The sequence below is a fragment of the Rhamphochromis longiceps genome, linkage group LG22, assembly GCF_057381845.1.
Source record: "Rhamphochromis longiceps isolate RC_006_pf linkage group LG22, R_longiceps_female_GT1.1, whole genome shotgun sequence".
Lineage (NCBI taxonomy): Eukaryota > Metazoa > Chordata > Actinopteri > Cichliformes > Cichlidae > Rhamphochromis > Rhamphochromis longiceps.
The window spans coordinates 25,785,188-25,805,372 of NC_140577.1; the positions used below are offsets into that span (position 1 = coordinate 25,785,188).

At 42.6% G+C, this 20,185-nt stretch overlaps 2 protein-coding genes and 1 pseudogene across 4 annotated transcripts; 2 read left to right on the plus strand and 1 right to left on the minus strand.

The window, feature by feature from the left end:
• Window positions 1-843: 843 nt before the first annotated feature.
• bop1 (BOP1 ribosomal biogenesis factor) lies at window positions 844-9,276 on the plus strand. 2 transcript variants are annotated; one of them, XM_085395633.1, is made up of 16 exons: window positions 844-1,013; window positions 1,893-2,057; window positions 2,181-2,258; window positions 3,329-3,483; window positions 3,563-3,680; window positions 3,856-3,957; window positions 4,037-4,249; window positions 4,367-4,528; window positions 4,619-4,699; window positions 4,778-4,847; window positions 5,527-5,659; window positions 6,421-6,607; window positions 6,702-6,993; window positions 7,157-7,241; window positions 8,563-8,670; window positions 8,798-9,276. In XM_085395633.1, exons 1-16 carry the CDS (start codon window positions 948-950, stop codon window positions 8,949-8,951), a joined length of 2,169 nt encoding a protein of 722 aa, XP_085251759.1. In that variant the 5' UTR covers window positions 844-947; the 3' UTR covers window positions 8,952-9,276. The 2 variants fall into 2 exon arrangements, with proteins under 2 accessions (XP_085251759.1, XP_085251760.1); XM_085395634.1 differs by lacking the exon at window positions 844-1,013 and having other exon boundaries at window positions 2,045-2,064; window positions 2,187-2,258.
• A 531-nt stretch (window positions 9,277-9,807) lies between these two features.
• On the plus strand, window positions 9,808-19,901 carry ntaq1 (N-terminal glutamine amidase 1). 2 transcript variants are annotated; one of them, XM_085395636.1, is made up of 6 exons: window positions 9,808-10,082; window positions 14,823-14,922; window positions 16,524-16,574; window positions 16,664-16,809; window positions 16,893-16,994; window positions 17,106-19,901. In XM_085395636.1, exons 1-6 carry the CDS (start codon window positions 10,027-10,029, stop codon window positions 17,176-17,178), a joined length of 528 nt encoding a protein of 175 aa, XP_085251762.1. In that variant the 5' UTR covers window positions 9,808-10,026; the 3' UTR covers window positions 17,179-19,901. The 2 variants fall into 2 exon arrangements, with proteins under 2 accessions (XP_085251762.1, XP_085251761.1); XM_085395635.1 differs by having other exon boundaries at window positions 9,872-10,082; window positions 16,893-17,017; window positions 17,106-19,893.
• On the minus strand, window positions 11,315-14,404 carry LOC146644188 (uncharacterized; annotated as a pseudogene).
• Window positions 19,902-20,185: the final 284 nt, after the last annotated feature.

The following is a 20,185-nucleotide window of genomic DNA, read 5'->3' on the forward strand; positions in this document are numbered from 1 at the left end:
CACATGTGTTCATATCACAAAGAATACACATCTACTTAAATCAAATTCAAGTCAAAGGGTTAAAAAAAATAATTTCACACACAAAAAAAGAGCTAGAAAATTCACCACACTGGGAAGGGTGAAGACAACTGGGTCGCCCGGCCCTGGCCACGAGGTGTCCCTTATTTATTTTTCAGGGAGTTGGCAACCCTAGTCATATTACTCATATTTTCCTCACCTCGCCCAGTCCTAATTTCTAGCACACACTACAACAGGCAATAGAGTATAGTATACAGAAACATCTGTGCTGAGGAATGGCCTGTTGGAAGTCCCAAGGTCAAAATGGGAGATGCCAGCTAAGGTGGTCGAGAATGACTGAGCTAAGATCCTGTGGGACTTCCAGATACGGACAAAGTGGTGGTGGCTAACCAGCGGGACGTAGTCATACAAGCTAGCCCTCCCGATTTTTCCGGGAGAATCCCGAATTTCAGTGCCCGTCCCGAAAATCTCCCGGTGTCACCATTCTACCGAATTTCTCCCGATTTTCCACCCGGACAACAAAATTGAAAAACCATATCCCAGATTGGCCCAGCTAATTCCAGCTTCCAACTACTACTACTACTGCAGCAACTTAGTTTTAATATTACCCTTATTACTTTTAATTACTCCTTAATTACTTTTAATTACTCCTTTTAATATTACCCTTATTACTCTTTCTGGGTCGCAAAATGAACTATTAAGATATTTTCAGGCCAGAATGTAGCTGCGTAAACTTCAAATATCTGAGCCGGGGAGAACCGCAAACTCCCCGGCAGAGGTCGTGTCACTGTAACTATGACTTTCTGCCAGAAGCTCGAGGCGTCACCAGCAGGCCCCGCCCTCGAGCTGTGACACGTGACCTCTAACCTTCGGTTTCACGTGGTTGAATCGAGGAGGATAGAAACGCGTGGAGCGACCGGAGAGGAGCGATGAAGAAAGCAGGGGGGAAAACAGCGTTGAAGAGGAGTAAAGAAGAGGATGAGGAGCAGAACCAGGTGAGCCACACACACAGGAGGAAAGTGATGAAGATCTGGTAACATGCTAGTAACGAGCTAGCATGCTAACACGGGGCAGGCTGCTGTTTAGCCCTCAGAGCAGACACAGAGCCATGAGACCGGACCGGGGCGATGCTGCTTCTATAATAAACACAGAACTATCCTCTGTGCACATATGTGATGTCAGTCTCGGGTTAGGGCTCCGTTATAATGTCGGAGTTTTAAACGGAAGACCTCCTCAACTCAGATTTTAACTCTCATTGTCGGAGCAACCTCACCGACCCAGAGCTAACGATCCAACATGGAAGCAGTGACGCAAATGGCAGTAAAACTGTGACGGAACGAGTCAAAGGAGCTTGCAAAGAAAAGCGTCTGGACTTCTTTAAGTTGCTTGAAGACGTTTCACCTCTCATCCGAGAAGCTTCTTCAGTTCTATTTGACCTTAGAACTGAAGAAGCTTCTCGGATGAGAGGTGAAACGTCTTCAAGCAACTTAAAGAAGTCCAGACGCTTTTCTTTGCAAGCTCCTTTGACTACGATCACCTGGATGACTGAGAACCTTCAGACATACTGTGATGGAACGAGCACTGCAGCAGGTAGTGTGTCAGAGTACATGTGTACGGTTAGGGTTGCACAGGGTGATGTCAATCCTGAGTAGAGTACATAAGTTTATCCTGATTTGACATGTTTTGCTTTTAGTTGCTGGTTATTCTTTGATTTAAGTGTGTGTGATCACTCACAGAATCATTCGCACATGCTATTAGCTTGTGCGAATGATTCATAGGTTTTATTTTTCTGCTCTTTAATTACACTCTTCTTGGAAATCTCAGCAAAAAACTGATGGTTTTTTAATTGAGTAATTCTGGGTTTTCCTTCTCAGATCTTCAACTTTAACAGGAAACCTGCTGATGAAGATAAGGATGATGATTTATCAGATAGCGAGGACAGTGTCTACTCAGGACTGGAGGATTCTGGGAGTGACTCTGAGGAGGAAGAGGGATCTGATGACGATGAGGAAGAGGGATCTGATGACAATGACGACAAGGTAAAGTGTAAGCAGATAAGAGGGGTTTTAATTCTGTGTTGGTCTGACTGCTGATTGGTTGCTGTTAAAAGTGTCCTCAGTGTTCTGCTGCAGAACATCACCTGAACTTTGTTCCATCTGTAGATGAAGGAAAAAAAAGAGGGAGAAGTGAGTGAAGAAAAGAAGAAACATGAGTATGAACACGATTCTTCAGATGAAGAGGTGATCTAAACTTATTCATTTGTGTGCTTGTCATTACTTTTCTTATGCTTGTCTGGTGTATTGTATGCAATTTTAGCCACATGTACACTAATAAAAAGCTGGGAGATTTTTGCTCCTGGTGAAGCTCAGAGTTCTCTGTTTCACCCGATGTTGACCTTTATTAGCCTGAAAAAGCTGTGATGAGAATCCCTGCTCCCCCAGGTGTCGTTCTCAAGGGGTCTGGGATTTAGGGCCCACCCATAGCTTGTGCTGGTTGGCCATCCACCCGCTGCCTCTGGCCCCTGTCACACCTACCCTTGACTGTGGGAGCTCTGTCCATAGTTCCTTGGTTGGAGTAGACACACGGTTGTCATCTGAATGTGTGGCCTTGGGTCTTCAGCGGCTTTCTTCTGTCTTTTACCAACCTGGCCTTGACCTAACATAATATCCATAAAAATAATACTATTAATACTAAAAGAAAAAAGATTAACAAGAGAGCCTTCAGAGAATCCATAGTGCTGTTTTTGTGAAAACAAATGTATTTGGTACAACAACGCATTCGGATCATGCCTGCCAGACAGGACCGGTGTTTTACCAAAACAAAAAAATTATGTCCTTCCTGCACATTAAACACTGCTTTATTCAATAGCTCTGACATTAGCAACATCCTGTCTCAGAGTGATGCTGAAAAACTAGTTCATGCATTTATTATTTCTAGGTTGGACTACTGTAATTCATTATTATCAGGATGTCCTAAAAGCTCTGTGAAAAGCCTTCAATCGTTCCAAAATGCTACAGTAAGAAAACTTACAGGGACTAAAAAGAGAGAGTATATTTCTCCCATACTGGCTTCTCTTCTTTGGCTCCTGTTAAATCCATAACCAAATTTAACATAATCAACATTTGCCTTGTGATATATGTGAGCATAACTAAGACAAATCCCTGTCAGTGTTCCTGTTAAAGTGGCTACAATACAACATGTTTTGTACAGGATACATGTTTCTTTACACATGTTCTGATTGGTGCATTTGCTTCTTTTATGTTCTCCTCTCCATCCTGTGGTGGTTTCTCATGCTCACATTGTTCTTCAGGATATCAGGAACACAGTGGGGAACATTCCTATGGAGTGGTACAAAGATTTCCCTCACATTGGGTACAATCTGGATGGGAAAAAAATCTACAAGCCTATAAGGAACAAGGATGAGCTTGATGACTTCTTGGATAAGATGGAGAACCCGGAGTACTGGTGAGCAGTTAGCATGATGCTAACTTCTTCATAGGTTTGATAGGGAATGCTGATGAAGCTAACAGGTTGCTGTCTGCAGGAGAACGGTGCATGACAAGCAGACAGGAAGTGACGTTGTGCTGTCCGATGATCAGGTGGAGCTGGTGAACCGTCTGCAGAGAGGACAGTTTGGAGATGTCAACTTCAATGAGTGCGAGGTATGCCCTCACACAGTGACACCGGGGTTCTGTTCACTAGCCTCGCATTTACCTGCTTGATCCACCCTTTAGTAACCACATGTCCCCCACATGTCCCAGACCAGCTAGAAGAAGTGAGTGTGGCTTAAAAATGTAGAACACGCTGGCTACCTGTCTCTTTACCCCTCTTCCGCAGCCAATGGTAGAATTCTTCAGCAGCGACGTGATGATTCATCCCGTCACCAACAGACCCGCAGACAAACGCAGCTTTATCCCCTCGCTCACAGAGAAGGAGAAGGTAATGCACCTGACTCACTTGGCTTACCTGGCTGTTCTCAGCTGTCTGTCACTCACCTGTCTGACTTGCCTGTCTGCAGGTGTCCAAACTGGTCCATGCCATAAAAATGGGTTGGATCAAACCCAGGCGGGTAGAGGATGATGGCAGGGGGCGGTATTACAACTTGTGGGCCAGCGAAGACTCTTCCATTCTGGCCAGACATAAGATGCACCTGCCCGCCCCCAAAATCCCTTTACCTGGTCACCATGAGTCCTACAACCCACCGCCCGAGTATCTGTTTACTGACGAGGAGGTTTGTCAATGCGTTGCCTCACCTGGTTTCTGTTCAGAGGATAGATAGAACTGCATTCAAAGACACATTTTTCTTCCCCCCCGTCTGTCTGTCCTCACTTACCTCACCTGTCTGCAGCGAGCACTGTGGGAGCAACAGGATCCAGCAGACAGAAAGTTGCCGTTTGTTCCAAGGAAGTACTCGAGCCTCCGTCAGGTTCCAGCATTTTCTCAATTCATCCACGAGAGGTTTGAGCGCTGCCTGGACCTTTATCTGTGCCCACGACAGAGGAAGATGAGGGTAACCTTTCTCAGTCTGTCCTACTACCTAAAGCTGGAGCTGCCCTTTTAGGCATGCAGTTTAAATAATTTCCTGTTTGTCTGCATGTAGGTGAATGTGAATCCAGAGGATCTGATTCCCCAACTTCCCAAACCAAAGGACCTTCAGCCATTTCCCACCACACGGTCGCTGGTACAGCACACACACCTGAACACATGCACACAAACAAAGTGGTGAACCCTTTCTCACATCTTTTATCTGTGTGTTCAGGTCTATCGAGGTCACAGCGGTCTGGTTCGCTCTATCAGTGTGTCTCCATCGGGACAGTGGCTTGCCTCAGGTAACCTCAGCTTGTCCCACTCACACATCAATAGAAACTGTTGACATCGTGACGGAGTGGTGTAAAGCTCACAGTGAGAGTCAAGTGTTTGATCCCAGGCAGGGTTGTTGACCGACCAGTCTACACACCTGCACCACAGAGTGTGTAAAAGATGCAGGCAGCTTCATTGATTGAGTCTCAAGATGAGCATTCTGTTGTTACTGTTTTAAAACCAGACATGATGACAGTTCCACACAGAGACCTCAGCCTGATAATCTCAAATTGTGTCTGTGCACAAAGCAGCTTTATTCTGTGTGGTCTTATCCATTTACACTTTCCTTGGTGTATTTATTGGAAAGGCGGAGTCCAGTCGTCTTTGAATTAGTATCAGGAAATAAGTATTTGATTCAGGAGTCTGTGTTTTGTAAAGACCGACTGTACTGCCACAGAGTATCCATGATAATGCTTTTCACGACTCTGTCTTTGAAATTCTTCCTAAAAACAACCTGTTTTGGATTTTTTAAATTTTTTTTTAAACTCCATATTCATTTTTATCTTCTTTTCTTTGAGTTTTCTGTGTTGTGGTCAGAGCACTTCCTGAAAACCCAGTTTGAAGGTGATGTTTAAATAAAACATGCATCCTTTGGATGGGTTCATTGAGTGTGGGCGGGACTGTAATCTCTCTCCTCCCTGTTCACAGGAAGTGATGATGGCTCTGTCAGATTCTGGGAGGTCTGTTCGTCTCGTTGTATGAAGACGGTCCAGGTGGGCGGAGCTGTGAAGAGCGTTGCCTGGAACCCAAATCCGTCTGTCTGTTTGCTGGCTGTTGCCCTGTGAGCACCTCTCTGTCTCTCTCTCTCTTTCTCCGTCTGCCTGTGACATTCAGTTTTATTTGTATAGCACAACATCACAACAGCATTTGCTTCATGGTGCTGTGCATTCTAAGGTAAAGATCCTACAGCAGCAGTGGGGGCAACTCCAGGTCCTGCAGGTTTTAGATATTACCCTGGGTCAGCACACCTGAATCACATGATTAGTTCGTTCTCAAGCCTCTGGAGAATTTAGCCATTTGAATCAACTGTGTTGGATCAAGGACACATCTAAAACCTGCAGGACACTGGCTTTCGAGGCCTGGGGTTGCCCACCCCTGTCCTACAGTAATACAAAGAATATCCCATCAATCACATAACCCCTGGAGCGAGATGGGGATAAATATGTCATATGAGGAAGAGAGCATGTATTAATAATTTAATTCAGTGATTTCTAATGATGGTTTAAACTGGGTTTTTTGTTGTTGTGGACATCCAACTTTATGAGCACGATTGCAGCGTAACTAAGGAAGGATTCAGGGTCACCTGATCCAGACCTAACTATATGCTTTATCAAGAAGAAAACTTTTAAGCCTAATGTTAAAAGTAGAGTGTTTCTCTCTCCTGAATCCAAACTGGGAGCTGGTTCCACAGAGGGAGATCTGAAAGCTTAAGGATCTGCCTCCCATTATACTTTTAAATACTCTAGAAACAAGCAGGATTTTAAACTCTTCCCTCCTCTCCCACTGATGTGATCCTGTCCCTCTGTTTCTCTCTGGTTTCAGGGACTCTGTGGTCTTGATCCTGTCTCCCTCTCTGGCAGATAAACAGGTCATCTTGTCGTCAGAACGACTCCTCAGTGCCCAGCAGGAGGGGGAGGAGCCAGCAGAAGGAAATGGGTCTGTTGTCTGGAGCGAGGCTGAGGGGGAAGAGCTAAACCAGGGGCTCCGCCTCAAAATCCAACACCCCAAAGTGAGAAAACCACCTGATTGGTTGATTTATTCATTTGTTTTTAAACCCCCCCACTCTGATCCACATCTGGCCTAATCGCTGTTGATCTCTGCAGGCTGTTCACCAGGTGGTGTGGCATGCTAAAGGAGACTACCTAGCATCAGTGATGCCAGATAACACAAGCCACCTGCAGGTGTATATCCACCAGCTGAGCCGGAGGCGGAGTCAGAACCCCTTCAGCAGGAACAAAGGCCTGGTCCAGTGCATATCCTTCCACCCAATCAGGCCCTATTTCTTTGTGGCCACACAGCGCTCGATCCGCATCTACAACCTCGTCAAACAAGAAATGACTAAAAAACTCCAAACCAACTCCAAGTGGATCTCCAGCATGGCTGTCCATCCAGGAGGTAACCGCACCCCAGTCCCCCACACACAAGTCTTAAAGGCTCCAATAAACCCGCCGCAATGGTCATTTCGCTCACCGCAGTTGCTTCGTCCTAAAGTCATTTGTATTTATACGAGCAGTATTCTCTTCACAGCTGTCCCACCTGTCTGTTCGTGTGTCTGCAGGTGATCATGTGATCTGTGGGAGTTATGACTGTAAGCTGAGCTGGTTTGACCTCGATCTGTCAACTAAACCCTACAAGATGCTCCGGTACGTACCTGCCAGTCACTCTGATCATCTGAGTTTAACCCTTTTAGACATGAGCTGTCAACATTACCACTTTGTTAATTGTTACAATGGAAGCAATGTCTTGGTCAGCTACAGGTGACCTTGAGTGCTCCTGTCTTCGTTCAGACCTGATCTCCAGAATGGGGGTCAGGGTTTCTTCAAATGGTGGCTGTACTTAGTAACTCTCAAGGTTACAAATATTGCAGGTTTATGCAGTCCCCTACAGAAGGTGGTGTTGTTAGAGTGATTATCTAACACAGCTTGACTAGACTTTGTCAGAAGTTATAAATTAAGTAGATTCACAGACAGCTGCATCAATGCTGAGTAAAGGGAAAGCACAGGTGGGTTAAGAGTTAACAAGTGAATATTTTTAAGATTAATTACAGATTTGGAGGTTTACTGCTCTTTACACACCTAAATTTAACAAGTGTTTTGTGAGTTTGAGTTGTCCTGGGTAATTACCATCACTGTTTATGCTCTCTTTATATTAGACACTATACAGCTGGTATGAAAGTGGAATTCAGTGCATGAATCTAAAATAATTCATATCTGCTACATTTGATGTGCCTAACTCTGACAATGAAACCACAACCACTGCGCAACAGTCACACAAGCTGTGACTGTTATGAAAATCACAATGTCACATGTATAGACCTAAGCACTCAGCTGGTAGATGATACTACAGTTTTCCTCAAAAGGTCAGAACAAATCCCTCTTGTCATCAATAAAATCCACATATTTTCTGAAGTGTCTGGTTTACATTTAAACCCTAAGAAAAGTGTGAATTACTCTATTCAGAACTGCCATGTAGTTTATTTGTATGGTATCCCGGTTTTAAAATGATTATAGCTCTTTATTTTATTTTATAATGCTCCCTCTTGTGTTCAGCTTGTATTTTTCACATTTTATACATTGATGCCAACAGAATTTTGCATAGCCAGAGCTGATTTGTACATAAAGCAGCATTGCTTAAATTGACAAAAAAAAAGAAAAGATCTGCAGTGCCTTCACAGTCCAGCAGGTGCAGCAGTTCAGGAAATTAGATTTCAGTCAGACGTGCACCAGGAAGGTGAGGAGTTTAAATCCTGCTGAGCAAACAAAGACCTTACCTGAGTCTCACCTCAAACAAATCAGAGCTGTGATTGGTTCAGAGTGGTCTCAAAGCATGTGTACTCAGTCATGACGCTGACATTGGTGTGTCATCATTGATTTTTGAATACTACATATTGATCAGATGTTGTTTTCTTTTGTTTGTTTGTTTTTAATCATTTATCATGTGGTATGGATCACCTTCTCTCTGCAGACACCATAAGAAAGCAGTGAGGGGTGTGGCCTATCACAGACTGTACCCGCTGTTTGCCTCGGCGTCGGATGATGGCTCAGTGATAGTCTGTCACGGGACTGTTTACAAGTAATACACACACACACACACACACACACACACACACACACACACACACACACACACACACACACACACACACACACATTTTTCCTCCTCTCAGTTACACTCTAACCCCTCCTTCCTACCTCCACAGTGACCTTTTGCAGAATCCACTCATCGTCCCAGTGAAAGTCCTCAGAGGTCATGTGATGACTCATGATCTTGGTGTTCTGGATGTGACCTTTCACCCCACGCAACCCTGGGTCTTCTCCTCTGGCGCTGATGCTACTATCTGCCTCTTCACATAGCAACATGCTTAGCAACCACAGATGCCGTTTTTCTAATGTTTTTACTTTCAGACACAATGTCTTAACATGTGACACCATGAGTCCTTGCCTCACTGGTCTCCTTGCTGTGATGTCAGTTCCTTTTTGAATAAACTGAAGTGTGTGTGTGTGTGTGTGTGTGTGTGTGTGTGTGTGTGTGTGTGTGTGTGTGTGTGTGTGTGTGTGTGTGCGCGCGTGCGTGCGCGCGCTCTGTCAGTCTGGTGAAAGGAGCTGATATTGATCAGCAGTGTGACATCCCTTTCCTGTCTAGGGCCATTAAAGATGAATAAAAACATGCATAATTGGCTATTTGTGGGTGATCGATCAGGTTTAAGATGTTAAGTTCAGATATCATGACAGCCATATTTACAGAGTTAGCTGAGGAGCCTGGACCCCCTGTGAACTCCGCCCATCTCACCACAGTTATTCTAGTTTTAGATTTGCTCATTAGCTTGTTTCGAATTAGTTTCTGGAGTGATGATCCAGATCTGTCTGGGTTTTATTTATATTTCAGTGAGAAAATTTCACTCATGTAGTTTTTAGTTCACCGTATAATCAATATGATATGAACAGATTTGTTCAGTTCAGTTTGATGAAGTATTTGATCTAAAATCTAATTAAAACTTGAGAAATTTGCAGTGCAGATGTTTACAAAAATTACAATTTCTAAGATTTAATGAAAAACAAGTCTTTTCTGATGATTTATGGTGCTGAGCAGAAGGATAACTCCTGAGTGAATGGGGACTGTATACTGCTAAAGTAGTTATTCTCTGAAAATCTAAGCTAGCTAACAGGTTCAGAGGTCAGTTTGTTTCTCTCATAGTGCTTTGCTGTAAACGGTGTTCTCCTTTCATGAAGGATGCAGTGTCACTAATGTAGGAGGTTAAATAAGGGAGCACTGAAGCTAATTTCTTGTGGCGGCAGCGAAGTGAAATTAGCAGTTAGACCCCAGTCTTACTGTTACTTTGTCGATGCTTTTAATTTGAAAGTCCCCTTTCCTTAGCGGATTTGGCGTCAGCCCGTTTCCCTTGGAGCTCTTTCAGTGTAACACCCGATCATGAATCGGAGACTCGTTCCGACGCGCGAGGACTGCGTGTACACGAGCTGCTACTGGTGAGTCTCGACATACCTGCAACAGGTGACGTGCAGGCTCTGTGTCAGAACATTACTTGGCTCCTGAGAATTGTAAACACACGTCTGGTCAAAGCAGCTGCAACTACAATGATTGGCTAGTTCAGATTTCCGTTTAATTTTTAGCGCAGTTTCTTTAAATTTGTCAGTGAGAGAATAAAAATCACAAGAACATTTAAAGGAATAATAATCCTCCTTTAAACAGTGGTAATATCAGGTTATCAACAAACATACAACCGAACTGTATCGAGGCTTCGAAAAAATGTGAAACCCATGTCCACAGTGACATCTGCTGGTCAGTTTGACTATCGCCCCATCTTCTTTAAAGGCCCTTTCATTTATTTTTTATTTTTTTAACAGGTCAGTGATCAAACCTTTATCAATATGATTGTTTTCTGCAGTAAATTGCTATGGTAACATACAAATCCACACATTCATTATCAATTTACATTAAGAATGAATACAACAATCATACTAACAACTTTCTTCTTGTATGTGTATCTGTTGCTGTGTGTTAGTTGCAGAGCTATTGCTGAGGTAAAAGACAATCAGCTGACTCCTAGCTGTTTGGGCTCCTGGTAGGCTGCTTCTTCTGATGGGCTGTGACCTCTTGGGCTTCTTTAAGAGAGCCAGCTGATCTTTGACGTCTTTAGCCTGAGTCCTGGCCAAATGCAGCTCCTTCCGCAGCTTGTTGATTTCAGCTATCAGAGTCATGTTTCCTTCATGATTTTGGTGTAGACCTTTTCGTGCTCCTCTGCAGATTTGACCAGCCTCATTTTGAGGCCATTTACTGTCCTCTCCTGTTGCTCACACTGGTGACGCAGCGCCTTCTGAACAGTATCATCTGCATTGGTTCTCTCCACCCTTTCAGTCTGCTGGACATATCGAGCGTATAGCATCTGTATGTTGTCCTTCAGGGTTTTAGGCTCCTGGATGAAGCCCACACAGTTGTCCAGGTCTGATTTCAATCGCTGGAGACGCGTCTCCAAATCTTTGACCTTCTGACTCTCTTTGTACATCTCTTTGTCTCTGGTCTTCAGTTTGAGCTTCAGCTCAGAGACGGTGAGCTTCAGCTGAGCATTGCTCTTGTCGGTTTGTATCAGCTCTTCCTCCAGCTGACTGATCCGCTCCTTCTTCACACTGATGTCATGTTGCAGAGGCTCAGTTTTCTGCTTTTCAGCTGGAATTCAAGAACAAACTTCTCCAGTTCCTGATTCTTTCTCTCCTTGTCCTGACTGGTCTTTTCATCTCCAGAGATCTGCCTCTTCAGGTCTTCAATGTCACTCTCCAGGGAGCGGATCAGCCCAAGCAGCCTCTGCCGCTCTTGCTTCAGTTTGTTTATATCAGCGCTCCTGATCTGATATGAAAGGCCCTTTCATATCGGACGTGGCGTGTGCTGCGCTCACTGCTAACTAGAGTGAAGGACCCAAAATATGAACATTTGCATCCTCGAAAGAGTGACCTTTGTCCTCTTAGATGCCGAGTCTTGTCCTGTGGAGATGGCTCTTCTGTGTTGTGCCATGCGTTTATGAAGTGGCTGTTTGGTCTCTCCAATGTAGAGGTCTGGGCATTCCTCGCTACACTGTACAGCATACACTACATTGTTAAGTTTGTGTTTAGGAGTTTTGTCTTTGGGATGAACTAGTTTTTGTTTGAGTGTGTTGCTGGGTCTGAAGTAAACTGGGATGTCATGCTTGGAGAAGACTCTCTGGAGTTTTTCTGATACACCGGCTACGTAGGGAATGACAATGTTGTTGCATTTTTCTTTCTTATCCTCCCTCGCTGGTGCCTGATCTTCTTTTCTGTGCATCTTTGCAGACTTGATGAAAGCCCAATTAGAATAACCGCTTGTTTTAATAGCTTCATTAACATGTGTGTGTTCCTTCTTTTTCACTTCAGGCTTAGAGGGAACATGTTCTCCCCGGTGATGTAGGGTCCTAATTACTCCAAATTTGTGTTCCAGAGGGTGGTGGGAGTCAAAGAGGAGGTACTGGTCCGTGTGTGTGGGCTTCCAGTAAACTTCAATGTTGAGGTTTCCATTCTCTTCAATGCGCACGGCGCAGTCCAGGAAAGGCAAACATCGTATCTGTATCTGGAAGGTCGCCGGTTCGATCCCCGGGCTCTCTGTCCTGGCCGTTGTGTCCTTGGGCAAGACACTTTACCCTACCGCCTACTGGTGTTAGCCAGAGGGGCCGATGGCGCGATATGGCAGCCTCGCTTCTGTCAGTCTGTCCCAGGGCAGCTGTGGCTACAACTGTAGCTTGCCTCCACCAGTGTGTGAATGTGAGAGTGAATGAATAGTGGCATTGTAAAGCGCTTTGGGTGCCTTGAAAAGCGCTATATAAATCCAATCCATTATTATTATTATTACATCAAAGGACACCATGGTTTCATCTGGATCCAGGGTAAGTTTCTGGACCTTGTCGGTGAAGTCGGTGGAGTTCTTGATGTGATATGTGGTGGTCCCCACCAGAGGTGCTAAAATGGTAGCTAGGTGTTTTGAAATGTTGTAAGTAGCTGAGTTTATGCTGCTAACAATGGGTCTGAGTGGGACACCTTCTTTGTGGATCTTAGGAAGTCCATAAATGCAGGGTATGGCATCCCCTGGGTTTAGGCGATGATATAAAGGGCGCTCAATGATTTTGTCCTTTTCAAGGTCTTGAAGGCAAGCTATAACTTTCTTTTTGTAGCTGCTTGTGGGGTCTCGCTTTAAGGCTTCGTAGGTATTTTTGTCACTGAGGAGAGTAGTGATCTTTGTGTGGTAATCTGTTGTGTTTAGGACCACGGTGCACCTTCCTTTGTCAGCTGGTGATGTTGTGGTCTATGCTTAGGGAAGCGACGGCCTTCTTTTCTTGTATTGTGAGTAGAGCTGGGCGATATGAGATTTTTTCATATCACGATATGTTTTTTTCATTTCAGGCGATAACGATATCTATCACGATATAAGCCAAATAACTATATTTGTAAGATTTAAATGTGCCGTTGCTCACAAGTAAAATGTGAAATAATCAGCAGCTTGTTTTTATTTAAATATTTATTTCCCATAATAAGTTCAACAGGGTAGATGTACTTAAGGAACATGAGACTTTTTCAGATAAATAAAGGCAAATATTGCAAACTACACAAAAGGCAGCCGCTAAAGCGTTTAAGTTTCAAAATAGAACAAACGAAACAAACTAAATTGTCAATTCCACTTAGAAACAAAATATTAATTCTAAAAATAAATCTTAGTTTGTTTTACAGAAGAACAGACAAAACTGACTAACTTTTGTCAATATCAAATAAACTGAGAACTAAAAGGAAATTCTCAATCTCTCCTTGTTGTATAGCTTAGCTTTTCAAACAGTTTTAACAGTTACTTTAGTCTGACAAAAGCCGAATGACGAATTAGCGCTTCCAGTCAGAGACTGAGGCTACGTCCACACGTACACGGGTATTTTTGAAAACGGAGATTTTCCGTTTTCGTTTTAAAAAATAATCCCGTCCACACATAAAGGCAGAAATGAAGGAAAACGCTGCTATGAACATGCCAAAGCAGCAGGTGGCGCTAGATTCCTAACCGTGCAGAAATGTTGGCCAATCAGAAGTCTAGAAGCCTCGGTGGGAAAAAGTAAACAAAGCTGGGGCATAGAAGCAGAACCGAGTCGTATGTGTGGAGGGACAGTAACTGTGTGTGTATGTAAGCATTTAAACACTGCAGAGAGTAGAATTAACAGTAACAGTATTGTAGAAATTCATTTCACCGAAACAATAACGTGGCGCACAGTGTGACGCATGCACCAGTTTATTGTATTTCCAGACTTGCTTTCGGCACAATTTACAGTGCATGCTACTCTGTTTTTTGTCAGACTTGAAATAGCCGAAATACCTTCACACTACGGAACTTCTATGGCTCTTCCGTTCGACAATCTCTCCGGCATTGGAACCATCATCTGTTTTCTCTTCGGTCACGCTCGGTTGATTTTTCTAGTCGGCACACTCATTTCCTCCATTACCCGCTGGCTGCTTCCCAAACAAACACACGTGCGGCTTGGCACTTGTGCTGTACGTAACAAGTCACGCGACGTGACGCTGCGGCTGTGATTGGTTCGGCTCTGCGCTACTTAATTTGGATTGGCTGACCTTTTTTTTTTTTTTTTTTTTTTTAAGAGGACAAGAGCGGCGAGGTCTATCGCGATAGCTTAATTTCTCTATCGAGTAAAAGTTATATCGCGATACATATCGTTATCGTTCTATCGCCCAGCTCTAATTGTGAGGTTAGACGGAGGGACTTTGGCACTGGAGAGGGTGGCTGAAACTTTCATCTTGATTTGCTCTGCTTCTGTTTGTGATAATTTATTAATCCGTATGGCGGTTTCTGTGGCTGTGATGAGGTCCACTATGGGCAACTGTTGAGGAGAAATGGCAAAATGGAGTCCTTTGGCTAGCACTTTCTTTTCAGGTTCAGTGAGATTCCGGTTTGAAAAGTTCTTCATCCCTTTTTTCTGACTGTCCTCAGGTGTGTGTTTTTCTCTGTGTTGTGTAGGTTCTGACTGAGGAGTGAATGTTTTTGATAGCAACGTGTGGAATTGGAATTGGAGTTAAAGACTTGGTGAAACATTTTCTATTAGCCATCAATAAAAACGATCATATGGATCAGCAGGACACACTAATCCTTCAGAACTTTCAGGAAGTCCTACAGGCTGACTGTCTGTTGCCCTTCTGTCTGTTCTTGTTCTGCAGTGAAGAAAATGTCTGGAAACTCTGTGACTATGTCAGAAAACAGAGAACCGCACCGCTGGAACATCTGTTTGTGATCTTCATCTCCAATGAGACGAGAACGGTGAGAACCAAATGCCAGTATAATGTCAGATTTAAAATGAAGATGATGGATTTTGTAATTGTATCATCAGATCTGCTGCTCTATGTCAATTAATCACCGTCTGGTGGTGAGTTGGAGCAGGTGGTGGGGAAACATTTTATTACAGCGATTGGAACATGCTTGTAGGTATTAAACATAATGCACAGCAGTGGTTTGAATCATATCTATGTAATAGATTCCAATTTGTTTATGTACATGGACAGTCCTCTCCACAGACGTCGCCAAGATTAATTATGGAGTTCCACGGGGTTATGTGATAGGAGCATTAAAAGGCATAGCACATATTTTCTCTGCTATGCAGATCACACCTAACTTTATCTACCCATGAAGCCAGATAAAACAGACCAATTAGTTAAACTGCAGGAATGTCTTAAAGACCTGGATGACCTCTAACTTTTCAGCTTCTGAATTTGGTATCTAACAATATGCTTACTCTGGTTGGCATTACCTTGGTCTCCAACACTGTGAGGAATCTTGGAGTCATTTTTGATCAGGATATATCCTTCAGCATGCATATTAAACCAATACGTAGGACTGCTGTCTTGCACTTCAAGAAGTGGCTAAACTAGCTGCTAAATGTCATGATCTAGAGTCCAGATTGACGCAACAGCATACGGATACACGGAATTCCTGAGGGGTCTGGAAGAAATGACAGCATAGGATTTGTGACAAACCTTTTTTTGCTCATTGCTGAAGATTGCCAAGAATGTAAACACACACAGTGAAAGGGCCCACTGAGCTATTATTGTTTGCTTCCTGGAGTACCAGGTTAAAAAGCACATAATATGGCAGGCATAGAAACAAAAAGTAACATATGAAGGCTGGACCGTCTTAAGTTAATCACGACTATACCAAAGAAATACAGAAAAAGAGGAAACCGGTCTGAGAGGTTATGAAGAAACTATTATTTTATATACTTTACAATATAAAGTGCCTTCAGGCAAATGTTGTTGGGATTTGTCGCTATATAAATGAAACTGAATGAAATGCGTCTCCTTCAAAGAGTTGCTGGGCTCTCTCTTAGAGATAGAGTTTGGTTATTCGTGAGGGACTCAGAATACAGCCAACTGCTCCTCCACATTGAAATGAGCCAGTTTGAGGTAGTCCGGGCATCCTGCAAGGATGCCTCCTGGATAACTCCCAGGTGAGTTATTCTGCGCATGAAATGCTAGGAGGAGGCAAATTACATTTCAGAGCTGGGTTAGAAACATCTCAGCGCCCCCCTGGATAAGCTAAAGGAGGTGGCTTGGGTGAGGGCTTCTCTGTTCAGACTGCCGCCCCGTAACCCGAATGCGAATAAGTGGCAAAAAATGGATTAAAGGATGGTTCTGTGAAACACCTGTCATGCTCTTTTAGACATCTGTCATTTAAGTTTTACATATATAGCACCAAATCGCAAAAACAAAAGGTGCCTCCAGGTGCTTTATATTCTTAGGTAAAGACCCTACAATAACACATGAACTTCTGTCACATTCTAAAAACATCCACTTGGTTTTTTAGGTTTTTTGAAACATCTCAGGTGAGGTTCTAAAGCTGATGTTCTGTATTTGTTCTCCTTTGAGGTTCCTCTGTGGAAGCAGAAGTCTGGACACGGAGAGCTGCCGGTTATCTGGGTTTGTGATGTCACTGTTAATACTGTGAGAGCACAGACATAAACACAAATGATGTCAAAATGACATTAAAGATAACATTGTTGTTTCAGGACTACCATGTGATCCTGCTGCAGGCAGATCAATCGGACTCTCTAGTGTATGATCTGGATTCAACGCTCTCGTTTCCCTGTAGCCTGAAGCTTTACGCTGCCCAAGCCTTACGCTCAGAGAGTGACATCAGACCAGAATACCACAGGTAAGACACAGCTGAGCATCATGACAGGAAACTACACACACCTGAGTGACATCATAGTTACAATTTCCCCTTCTGTCTGCCAGGAAGTTTCGTGTGGTTCCTGCTGACAGCTTCCTGTTGAACTTCGCATCTGATCGATCTCACATGAGGAACTCTGATGGATCGTGGAAGATGCCTCCCCCTACGTACGCCCCTATATGCACTGCAGGTCACATGACTTCCCAGTTGTTAGCGTGTGTAATCGCGTGTACCATTTAGTTATGATGTCATCATACTGGGCTGCGTTTTCCCCTCAGAGTGCCAGATGAACCTAGATGGTTTCATCAACATGGACCCTGCCATCGGCTGGGGTGTGGTCTTCAGCCTTAACCACTTCCTGCAGAGATACATTGGAAGCACCTCATCAGCCTCATCCTCTTCTTCATCAGCAGCAAGATCGTGGTAGTTGTGGTTTTGAGGGGTTTTTTTTCGATTGTGGGCTCCAGATGTTTGAAGTGGAATGAAGAGTCCTCCTGCCAGCTGCTGTCCCACATGACCATGTGAAACGAAATTGGTTCTTGTAACTGTTCACCATTGTCCCACCCCCTTATAAAATGCAAGATATTTTGATAGTTGTTCAGCCAAAAACCATCGATGTACATATGAACATATTGATCATTTGATGACTTATTGGTGAAAAGTTACAGATGTCACATAAGGGATTATCTACAATTTTGAGGTTCAGGCTAAAAGTTGTTAATGTCAGTACTATGTTCACTAAGGGAAGTAAACTGTTCATTATTTTGTGTTAAGGCCACATTGTCTATATCAATTTTTTTCTCTCATTGTCAGGTGTTTAAGAGACACTGTTAAGCGTAAAGCTTTGTTTTTGTTTGCAAATCAACAGAATACTGTCTTTTTTTATTCATCTTTTTCAAGAATCACACTCTGTTTAAAAGGATACTGCTTTTTGGAAAACGCAATGGGACAATGACCTATGGTTTTCAAATGGATCAGAAAGATCGGCAGGAGTTATTACTCTTAAGAACAAATTTAATGGAGGGGGTAACTCTAGCCGGACAAAAACATCTTATTGGATTATTTGCTGATGATGTCATTGTTTTTTTACGAGATCCTGACAAGTGTTTGATGCAACTATTCCATACCTTCGAACACTTATTGGGCTACAAAATTAATGTATCCAAAACACAAATTCTATCATTCAACTATAATAATAATAATAATGGATACTTTATTGATCCCCATGGGGAAATTACTTGTTTTTCTCTGCATTTGACCCATTCACTCAGTGAAGCAGTGGGCAGCCCACTAAGCAGGCGCCCGGGGAGCAGTGTGTAGGGACGGTACCTTGCTCAGGGGTACCTCAGGGTAGCCGTTAAGTGGATTCGAACCGCCGACCTTCCGATCATGGGGCGACCGCTTTACCTACTGAGCTATCCCTGCCCATACACTATACACCTTCTCAAAAGATTAGAGATGAATATAAACTAAAGTGGCACTTGAATACCATGAAATATTTGGGCATAACCTTGACAAAATCATTATCTGCTATGTTTGACACAAACTACAATCAGGTGGAGGGTAACAAAAGAGACTTAGAACGGTGGTCAACAATACCTACAAATTTTTTACTCTAGAATCCAAATAATAAAGATGAACGTTCTCCCAAGATTGCTTTACATGTTTCAATCACTCCCACTTTCTATACCTCAAAGTAAATTTAAAATATGGGATAAGATGATGTCAAGGTTTATATGGGATGGGAAGAAGCCCAGAACAAGGTTAACAACATTTCAACTCCCGAAGTGTAAGGGAGGGATGGCTTTGCCTAACCTAAGGGAATACTTTTACGCAGCCCAATTTAGACCTCTTGTTTGTTGGTGTAGACCAGATTATGAGGCACGGTGGAAGGAAATTGAGAAAGAAATTGAGGGAAACAAAATTCAAATTTTTATCTCTGACAAACAATGACCTCTTACAAAAGTAGAATGAATCAAATTGTGAAATTTACATTAGACACACAGTAATAGAAAAACATCAGTTAAAAGAACAATTATTTTTGCTGAGATGGTTTAGACACGAAAAAAAAATTAAGCCGGGACAATTGGACCAAACATTCAAACGATGGGAGTTAAAAGGGATTACAGCAGTTTTTACTCTAATGAAAAATGGAACACTACTGAGTTTCCAACAACTAAAAAATAAATACAAATTGGAAAATAGAGATTTTTTTTAGATATCTGCAAGTAAGGGACTATTGTGTAAAGCAAATAAAGACTGAATGGCTTGAAGAACCATTGGGTGTTATTGGACTAGTAAAAAATTGCTATGAACATAAACAATTCAAAGCAATTTCCACCTTCTATAGATCTTTAGAAGAAGATAGACAGGACACAACCTTTTACCTTAAAAAGAAATGGGAAGCTGAACTTGCCATAACTATAACAGAGAAGGAATGGGTTAGTATGTGTGAAATACAACACAGCACAACGAATTCGCCGTTGTGGAGGGAATTTTGCTGGAAAAATTTGATGCGTTTTTTCATTACATCCAAAATAAAAAGTAAACAGATCTCAAGTCCACAGAAATGTTGGAGACTGTGTGGAGAAACAGAAGCAGATCATTCACATGTATCCTGGAAGTGCATAAAAATTAAAAAGTATTGGGAAGACCTTAAAATGACCATAGATAATAATCTGGGTTATGCACTCCTAAACACCTGTCAAGTGATGTACCTTGGAAACATAAAGGAACAGATACAAAAGGAGGACTTATATCTGGTAAAAAATAATTCTAGCCAGAACTAAAAAAGCAATCACAAAGAAGTGGTTACACCCAGACCCTCCTACTCAACAAGATTGGATTAGGATTGTAGAGGGTATCTCAGAGATGGAAAAAAATCACATTCAATATTAGACTGATGGGATGTAAAGATAGACAATGGAGGAAGTGGAAAGCATTCCGAAGTGGCACCAAAAACACACCATAAAAAGAAATTTGATAGGTGGAAAAAGAAATGTAAACTCCAGACTGCATATATGTTCGTTTGTTTGTAATTTTCTTTACTGTATCGTTTTCAATGTTAACTAAAACTAATAAAAATTAAAGTTGAAAAAAAAAAAGAACAAATTTAATGAGAATGTTATACACTCTGAAGTATACCCCAGTAGGTCATTATGTGTTAGAATTTACCATCAGTGTTGATAATGTCTTTCTTCTTGCCAGTCAGAAAAATACTTTTTGTTGGACGCCCCAGAAACATGCTTTTTGTTCTGATTATCAAATACCCTAATCTTCTGTTACTAGTGTGAGGTGACTTTAATATAATAGATCCTTCCTTAGACAGATGCCCACCTTGCTCAAATAACTCTGCTAT

Coding starts and splice junctions, on each gene's coding strand:
- bop1 (XM_085395633.1), top strand. CDS start 948: ATGAAGAAAGCAGGGGGGAAAACAGCGTTGAAGAGGAGTAAAGAAGAG. Junction 3,958..4,036: donor CGCTCACAGAGAAGGAGAAG/GTAATGCACCTG, acceptor GCCTGTCTGCAG/GTGTCCAAACTGGTCCATGC. Junction 4,250..4,366: donor ATCTGTTTACTGACGAGGAG/GTTTGTCAATGC, acceptor ACCTGTCTGCAG/CGAGCACTGTGGGAGCAACA.
- ntaq1 (XM_085395635.1), top strand. CDS start 10,027: ATGAATCGGAGACTCGTTCCGACGCGCGAGGACTGCGTGTACACGAGC. Junction 10,083..14,822: donor GTGTACACGAGCTGCTACTG/GTGAGTCTCGAC, acceptor CTTGTTCTGCAG/TGAAGAAAATGTCTGGAAAC. Junction 16,575..16,663: donor GAGAGCTGCCGGTTATCTGG/GTTTGTGATGTC, acceptor TTGTTGTTTCAG/GACTACCATGTGATCCTGCT.